General features: G+C 45.8%; 2 protein-coding genes across 2 annotated transcripts; one reads left to right on the forward strand and one right to left on the reverse strand.

Moving 5' to 3' along the window:
• Positions 1-405: 405 nt before the first annotated feature.
• LOC109742245 (probable methyltransferase At1g29790) lies at positions 406-2223 on the forward strand. The gene has a single exon (XM_020301333.4). It carries the CDS (start codon positions 780-782, stop codon positions 2079-2081), a length of 1302 nt encoding a protein of 433 aa, XP_020156922.1. The 5' UTR covers positions 406-779; the 3' UTR covers positions 2082-2223.
• A 649-nt stretch (positions 2224-2872) lies between these two features.
• On the reverse strand, positions 2873-8613 carry LOC109742246 (E3 ubiquitin-protein ligase CHIP). The gene is made up of 8 exons (XM_020301334.4): positions 8310-8613; positions 5532-5599; positions 5380-5443; positions 4369-4440; positions 3717-3850; positions 3491-3620; positions 3302-3412; positions 2873-3206 (listed from the first exon to the last, which is right to left on the reverse strand). The coding sequence occupies exons 1-8, from the start codon at positions 8427-8429 to the stop codon at positions 3081-3083; spliced, it is 825 nt and encodes a 274-aa protein (XP_020156923.1). The 5' UTR covers positions 8430-8613; the 3' UTR covers positions 2873-3080.
• Between the last annotated feature and the right edge of the window lie 678 nt (positions 8614-9291).

A 9291-nucleotide genomic window follows, 5' to 3' on the forward strand; every position in this document is an offset into this window, starting at 1 on the left:
CTTTCTTCGTGTGTCCTGTGTCTCTTCCTCTCGTCCGAATCCCCTGTCTTTCTGGTGGCCGCTCTCCACAAGCGGCGTCACCATCCTCTTCCTCACGTCCGGCGATCGCCGTGGCCACGGGGTGTGATAGTGAAATTATGAAACAAAAATAATCATAAACTAGAAAACAAACTATGAAACAAAAATAATCATAAACTACTCCCTCCGTTCCAAAATATAAGTCTTTTTAGACATTTCAAATGGACTACAACATACGGATGTATGTAGACATATTTTAGAGTGTAAATTCACTCATTTTGCTTCGTATGTAGTCACCTATTGAAATCTCTAGAAAGACTTATATTTTGGAACGAAGGAAGTAGAAAACATGGCATGAATCTCTAAGCAGGGACGGATCAACGGCTATCATTTTTTTAATCTGGCTTGTAGAGAAGGCAACGATGGACCTGGATTCGCTCCTCGCATTTCGCTAATGGACACCAAACGACCTCCAGATTCACTGCGGACTAAGCAACATGAACGTGCATTAACGTTGTAGTAGTATGGATCTGCAAGCGTCTTGCTCCCTCCTTTCCACGTCCTACGCAACACGGTTTAATCAAGCTCGATCGGTCCTCCACTCTAAATCATCAGCGCTAGGCTAACTCTCTACCTAGGTTAGCACTTGCCACTTTCGATTAGCAAACACATGCACGTTGCAACCCGCGCGCGCGAAGAATTAAAACAAAACTTAGCATCGCGAGCAGTAGCTAGATACAGTTTGGGAAGGGGAGGATCAAATGGAGGGCGAACTGCTGGGGAAGAAGCAACTCAGCCCCCCCAACAGGAGGCGCTGGTGCAGGTGCAGCACGACCACGGTGACGCTGCTGCTCTTCCTGGTCACCAACACCACCTCCATCCTCCTCTCCTCCGGCGCCGGCGCCTCGGTCGTCCGCCGCTACGAGCCCGCCACCGTCCGCCTCTGGGACGACTCCGCCGCCCTCCTCGCCGACCTCAATGCCACGCGCTCCGCGCTCGAATCCAGCCGCGTCGAGCTCGCCGGCCTCCACGCGCGCCTCGGCACCGCCACCGCGCTCCTCCAGACCCTCCTCGCCGAAGCGCGCGGCGGCGATGATCAGCAGAAGGAGGAGGCGCCCGTGGCCGGCACCGGATGGTGGAAGCGCGAGCTCGCCGGCGAGCTCAAGCTGGCCGTCGGGAACGCCACCGCCGGCGAGGCGGCTCTGGGCCACGCGTGCGGCCGCTTCCAGGACGAGCTCGAGCGGTACATGGACTACAAGCCCGGCGGCGAGTGCCCGTCCGATGCGGCGCTCGAGCACCTGCTGATGCGCGGGGGCTGCGAGCCGCTACCGCGGCGGCGTTGCCGGCCGCGGTCACCCGCGGGGTACGTGGAGCCGGCGCCGCTGCCGAAGAGCCTGTGGTCAATGCCGCCAGACGCCAGCGTCGTCTGGGACGCGTACCACCCGTGCAGGAACTACTCGTGCATGGCGAGCCGCGGCTTGGGCTTCGACCTCCGCGGACGCCGCGAGAAGGGCATGTGGACGCGCGACGACGGCGCGCTCGCCTACTCCGTCGACACGGCGCTCGCGGCCAAGCCCAAGGGCACGGTGCGCATCGGGCTCGACATCGGCGGCGGGGGCGGCACGTTCGCGGCCCGGATGCGCGAGCGCGGGGTGACCGTGGCGACCGCGACCACCAACGCCGGGGCGCCGTTCGGCAGCTTCGTCGCCTCGCGGGGGCTCGTACCACTGCACGTAGGCCCGGCGCGCCGCCTGCCCTTCTTCGAGGGCACGCTCGATGTCGTGCATGCGGGGCGCGAGCTGACGGGCGGCTGGATGGTGCCCGGCGACGGCGTGGCGCTGGAGTTCGCGCTGTTTGACGTCTACAGGGTTCTCAGGCCCGGGGGGCTGTTCTGGCTGGACCACTTCGTCTTCCCCGGCACGCAGCTGAACTCAACGTACGCTCCAATGCTTCACCGCGTGGGGTTCAAGAGGCTGCGGTGGAACGCCGGCCAGAAGCCGGACGGCGGAGTGGAGAAGAACGAGTGGTACCTCTCGGCGCTGCTCCAGAAGCCCATGACATGACTCGGAGACTGACTTAGGCAAGAACCTGAACCAAACAAACTGTAATCTGGAGGCTGAACTGTTTTTCGCAACCAAAGTACTGCTGGGCGGTCTGAGAACATTTTAACTTCTATATCTATCGGGAAACAGAACAATTTCATCATGCGTTCTCTTTTCGTGCTATTTTGCCCTACTCAATTCTCATCAAATTCAAGTTCACTACTCCTACCATGGTTATTTCTGAACTCAACTATCTACGTAGTTGAGCTAGGCACACTGGACTTGGATTTTGTTCGACATTCTAAAGCAAAATCCGAATCCAAACAATCCACTACCAGCAATGATGTACACCCTCCTTCAAAAAGGAAGCCTATAAAATTTGTCTCAAGCCAAACAGCGCAATGGATTGTTGATCACAAACTCAATCGAACGTTTGACTTCAAGACAAAATTTATAGGCCTTCTTTTGGGAGATGGAGGGAGTACATTATACTCCCTGCGTTCCTAAGTACGGGTCTTTTTAGAGATTTCAATAAGAACTATATACGGATGTATATAGACATATTTTAGAGTATAGATTCACTCATTTTGCTCCGTATATAGTCTGCATTGGAATCTCTAAAAAGACACATATTTAGGAACGGAGGGGTCTAGGGAGGGATTATAGGAACCTAGTGTTACCCCTGCAAAGTGCAATGCAGAGAGACTGGTTCGAACCCAAGACGTCTTGGCACAAGTGGGTAGGACTTCACCACTGTGCCAGGCCTGCCCTCTGCTCTGAAAACGTTTAGGACCACAAATAGCCAAAGGATGTCAAGATATCAGCAATTGCACTTGCTAAACCCACATGTCTATTTCCTTACACATGTACCCATGACAAGTTCTATGTATGATCCAATCCAATTTAACAACACTCGAAAGTATGTACAACTTCCTTGATGTCAACAGAACAACAGAACTATGTACTGCCAATCTTACTTCCAATCAAGGTGTACCCTACCAATTCAATTGTACAAATCAATCACCTGATCTTGTAAGCCCAACCATGTTCCTTCAAAAATACATATACAGCCTCCTTGACGGCGAGGTTTGATATTAGTTGGAATGGTTCCAATGGTTCACGGGTCACAGGGTCAAATTTCCCAACCTACGAATTTGAAAGCCTCATGAGTTTGGTACGCAAAACACGAGTAGCCAATTATGTCTCAAGAGATTTGTGTTTATTTTACGCTTCTCGCTTACCCTGTTTAAATGATCAAGAATCACAGCCCTCTCATAAGTAATTCCGCTTGGAGTGATCACTGGATCCCTGAAGATATCAAGTGTAATCTTGCAGCAGAGATGGTCAGGAACCTGCACAAAATGCATGCTGTTTGATTATTAAACCAGGCCTTCCGGTATAAGTAAATACTATGTAAGGCAGTTTCATACTTCTGTTGGAGTATCGGCCTTTGCAGCTTTCTTGAAAACTTCGTCTAGCTCATTTAGATGCTCTTCAGACATGTCTCCAGTTGGATTATCAAGGCTATTATAGCTCTTTAGAGCTTCTTTACATGTTGCACTGCAAAAGGATAAATGATAGGTTAGACAGGAACTGCAATACATCCCACTGATATGAATTAAGCAATGCAGGGGGAAAAAAATATTAGATACGCACTTCAGTTTATGCAATTGAGAGGATCGCATTTTTGATAGGCCTTCCCATTCAATGTATTTTGCTTTAGAAAGCTCTTGCCATATCTCTTCAACCATATAGCTTGCAGGATGTGCACCCCTTCCAAGCTCCAAAGACTAATTTTGCATAATTTGGTTCATCAGTAAAAATGGCATAAACATAATTGTTTTGCAACTAAAATAACATCATCAAATGAGCAAACTACATCGATGCTGGCATTTGGCATCGTACTTTCCTGTTTGTGTTGGTAGTTGGTACTATACCCATGATCAACACCGCACAACAATTTTTTTTAACTCGGATTAAGATCACATTTGCAGATTACCAAAATGAGTGAACAAAAGTAAGGCAGGTCTTTGTTAGTAGGATGTGCTCCCAATCAATATTGTGTCTCTGAAAAAGCCAAATTGGTATCTAACGAATGACAAATCCAATTCGGGAGTCCAATACAAACATCCAAACACAGCATTAGGGCATATGTAAAGAGGAAAAGGCAGGAAAGAATGCCAGTAAAGCGCAGTTAAACCATCAGCCATAAGTGGGTTACTCGCGTTAATGGTAAGTCAATATTTTCTTGAAATAGTCAGATCAATATTTATAGTTGGAGCAACAAAGAGCTTAACAAGAGAGGAACCTTTTCTAGTGCTTTTATTCCTCCAGCCAATTCCTGCCTGTCGAGAAGTGCAAGCCCAAGCATGTAATGCGCCTACCAACAGAGTAAAAAAAATTATTGTCACTACAGACAGGAGAATAAACATACTAACATTGCAAGGTAAATATTAGGATGATGTTTTTTCAACAAAAAGAAAACTATGTCACATGCAGTGTAACATCAAGTTCGAACAGTGGCGTTCAAGCCTATTTCAAAATGTCCAGATCTGAAGCAACCATCTCTTACTTTCTCTCTTTGAAAAGGAAGCTAAATAATCTTGAAATGCTACATGTACTTTTATGATTAACTTTTTACCAAGGGTATTTGAAGCATATATACATTACCTAAAGCAGGAACACTACAGGTAATAGGTTTGCTTACAGATTCACGAGGCAATTCATACTTTGACTTTTAGTGATGATGAATGTCACAATACATTCAAGGTCATTATGCTCAGATGTCTCAAGGCAAACAAAACGCAAGCTCGATATTGAGTTAACAATGAGCACAACTACATAGCTACATATCTCAAGTAACCTCCCAACTGAGAGGTCAACACCGTGCAACCTCAAATTGTTCATATGTCTAGGTCCAGTTTCTAATTGCAGAATAAAGTGCACACCTAAAAGATCCTGCAATACTGAATGAAGCCTAACTTAACTAGAGTGCGTATACATGCTACAAGGAGTTTCTTAAAACAGGGTAAAAGATCCAATCCATTACATCTTTGGTCAAAACGGAAAATGCTACTCTGTCCAATCCGAATGAATTGATGCAGCCTCTATACAATGTATAGAGTACATTGTATAGAGGCTGCGTTAATTCATTCGATCAGAGGGAGTTGTTTTCACTACAGGAAAATTCCCTGAAAAACAGTAAAGTGGATTACACCTCTCAATTATTTAGTATGATGTGCAGCATGACCTTGGAATACATAAACAAAGCATTTAAAGAGGTTAACTACTAAATAAAAATCTCAAGAGACAAACTCACCTTAACGGAGTGGCTGTCATAATGGATAGCCATTCTACAATCTTCCTCAACCTTAGCCCACTCACTGCCAAATTCAATAGCAACACAGTACAATGTAAACCTTGGACCATGCAAAGACGCGACAAATAAATGAAAATAAGAGTTGCACATACTTCCGCTTCTTATAGCACAGTGCTCGGTTGGTCCAGTATACTGCAACATTTTGGCAGAGAGCTATAGCCTGTCAACCAATAATATACTGAAGTTAGCAAGGAAGGTGTAAATAATGCAGGAATTCTAAATTAAAAGGCACACCAAGTCGACGGAATAAATATTTCTACAATTGACACCATGAAGAGAAATTTTAAGACGCTCCCAAACTTTCTGGGCCATTCATTTTTATTGATCCACGGAGCAAGATTAAAAATGGTAACCTATTACCAGGCCCGGCCCTGGGGCAGGGCGGCCAGGGCAACCGCCCTGGCCCCCTGGCCCCCTAAACCTCTAGGGGGCCGGCCGGCCCAGCTAAGTCGGTAATAACTTTTAGAGCCCAAGCACTGAAGTGTCCAACTAAATCGATAAATGGCAAACATCCAATAAACTCTAGTACAGGCAGCGGCGGCCCATTTGCATCCTTTGTTCGCTTGACTGGAGAGTGCCATTTTACTCTAGCTAGCTAAAAGAAACTATTTACTCCAGAGCAAATGACGTGCATTCGCAGCAACAGTTTTGCTCGTACAAAATAAAGGCCACCTCATTCTTGCTCTTCTCTTTCCCAAACGATAGCGCGCTAGCCTTGGTAAAAAGCATAAAAAATACTCCTGGTTCTAAAAATATAATTTGCATTCTTCTAACTTTTTCAAAAAAACGAATACTGGGGTCAGTAATATGTGTAGAACTTTAAGTTCCGTAGCACTTTCTGTCGCATGTGCACCAAAATCAAACTTAAAGCACCCAAGCCTGCAGTTCTAGCACCTCATTTTCTCTTTCTCATGCGTACTTCAATCACTATTTTTTCACATGAACTTGAAGATACCTAGTTCGTTCTATTATCTACTTGCGTCGTTTTTTTTTTTTTGGTTTTTGAATTTTTCTAATTCATTCCTTATTTGTTCTAAAATAAAGGGAGCACACGCACCTAGGACCCGAGTGTACGAAAACAACATCCGCACAGGATTTGCCTAAAAGCCTAATCACAATTTCTTACGTTGTCACAACTAATAATGTAGGAGATATGTCGACCGACATCCTCGCTTTCTACGGGAGTACTATTTTTCGTTCTCCAGGTTCAACTTGTGTCTTGGATGTAATTCGTCTTTTTAGGCATGTTTGGGCAAACATAGAAGTTAATATCACAAAGTTAACATAATAACAGAGAGGAATGGCTATAAGCTTATAACTATAGCTTTTTTTTTAGAATCATATAGTTTTGCACTAGTTTTCAATTACTAAGGGGCCCCGGGCTTTAGTTTCGCCCCGGGACCCCTGAAATCCAAACCGGACCTGCCTATTACCAGCTAGGGGGCAGTAGGTCACCCGTAACTACCAAATAGGCATCAATGTCTTTTGTATTTGGTATATTGCGCATCAACGGAAATAATATATTTGGAAGGCCCATAGCGTACGTACGCATCTGTATACGTTAACATGAGAAAACATGTAACATGTACGTGAAAACACATACGTATCTGAGCAGTTTACTACATGCATACATGTGTATGATCGATCGAAAAGAACTCTTAACAATGTACTACTGCTATGACAAGGCGTACGTAACCCTGAAACCATTTCTATGTTGATTTTGACAATGTACTAATGTTTATATTTGATGAATTTGTAGTTTTATTTTCGTGAAATAAAATATGGTTGCAGCATGTACCTGCTTGAAAGTATAACATGGAGACCACGTTATGTCTATTTCCATTTGTGCAATAGGTTTCCAAGTAAAAGCACATTTGTGATTCACTTCATTGTGTTCTCGAAAAGACAATAATTAATTACCTTCTGTATAGTCAAATACGAGGGAAATCAAATGGCCTTGCATCTTACAAGATGAAAGGCACCGACTATAGCCTTCTATAATGGACATGGTCATATAATTCCACCTAATTTTAGCAAGTGAACAGTTCAGAGGTATTCACTTCTGTTACCTCATAGAGGGCAAGCTGGAGCATCTTAAAAGCGCTCATGATTTGAAGAGGCAAAACAAGAGGATTTCTCAATTAACTAGAACTAAATTGTAGTCTTAGCTGGATTGCAAACATGTTTAACATGCCGCGACATTCCATCTTTCTTGTGACCATAGCAAAAGTTATAATTTATAGAGTTCACATATGCAACACTTCTAGAAATACGCGAGTAGTTTCTAATTTCTATGCCCAGGTGTAAAAGTAAACAATGGTACAGAAACCACATTCTCTGTTCTCTCTTCTCCGGGGTCCGAGCAGGCCTTAACAAAGCATCGGCATTGAAAATGAATACCCAATATAAGCATCGGCATTGAAAATGAACACCCAAGATGCTTAAATGTAACTCATCCTGCATTTCTTACCTGCACAATGACATAATGGTGTTCTGTTAAGTAGCTCCTCTCAGCTAACAAATAGGCAAGAATATGTGTAATCACTGATCACGCCACCTAACTGCTCAAAGGTAAAAGCACACACATATGGGTAATGGCATAGCCTTCCATGTCAGACAATTCAGCAAAGCCACAGTTGGTACTCGGACGCAATCGGGAGAATTCGGCACGAATTCCAGATGATTGATCACAGTAACGGCCCAAAAACTAGCCACGATTCTCGGCAGAATGGGCTCCACACCGCTGAACCATCCCGCAGCACACGGAATCGTCTGAAGCAAATGGAGCATAGGGACTCCAATCCAGCAAAAAATCGACGCGCGAAGATAAGCTAGCCGCGCGGCGGCGAGCGCGAGCAACCCCTGCTTACCCCGGTGTAGGCGTCGATGGCGGCGCTGATGCGGTCCTTCTTGAAGCAGGTGTTGCCCTCCTGCTTGAGCAGCTCCGCCTGCCGCTTCGATCCCGACGCGCTGTCCGCCGCCGGCGACATCTCCGGCGGCCCTGGCTTCGTGCCGGCGAGGAAGGAACGGGGTTGGTGGATGGGTGGGAGAATGGGGGGAGATTTGGGTCTGGAAAAATCGTCGCGTGCGCCTCGAGGCTTCTTCCCCTTTCGAATTTGTATCGATCCCCCGAACGCGAGACGAGGAAAACCTGGGGTGCGTTTTTCCGTTTTTGCACGGAGGCCCCTCTATTTGACTATCCAAGGGCTAAAATTCAGACGTTATGGTTATGGCTCGCATTCGCGGGTACGCTCGTTGAAAAATTGGACCAAATATTTACAGCTGGGTAAAAAGTTATTAATTCTAATAAATTACTACTGCTTTTTTAGGGAATCTAATAAATTACTACCTAAATTACGATCAATCTTAATACGTACTACTAAGTTTACAGTTCACAAAGTAGAGATAATCGATGTAAAAAGAGATGAACTGTTTTTTCTTTCAAGCAACAACAGGAAGTAGCTTTGCCTTTTCATCATTAAGAAAAAGAGAATTCATTCGCAGAAGAAAAAAGAGAATTGACCAATTTATAAGAAAAGCTAACTGAAAACCGATACATCTACGATATAAGCACACGCTGATGAGACTATGCACCAACTGAATCGCCGACAGTGTCACCCAAGTGACCGAAGACAACACTTAGATCCGGAGCCGCCGCCCCGACGTCCACACCGGCCCCGAGACCGTGCACCAGTCTAGTTGATGGTTTTGCTGTCCTAGAGACCAAAGCCAACACCCTACGCACATGAGATCTTCGGTGCCGCCGCGCCGACTTCCACACCGGCCCCAAGGCCATGGACCCACCTAGCCGACGGTCATGTTGCCCTAGCGACCAAAGCCAAACACCACACA

This window comes from Aegilops tauschii, chromosome 7 (genome assembly GCF_002575655.3).
Source record: "Aegilops tauschii subsp. strangulata cultivar AL8/78 chromosome 7, Aet v6.0, whole genome shotgun sequence".
Lineage (NCBI taxonomy): Eukaryota > Viridiplantae > Streptophyta > Magnoliopsida > Poales > Poaceae > Aegilops > Aegilops tauschii.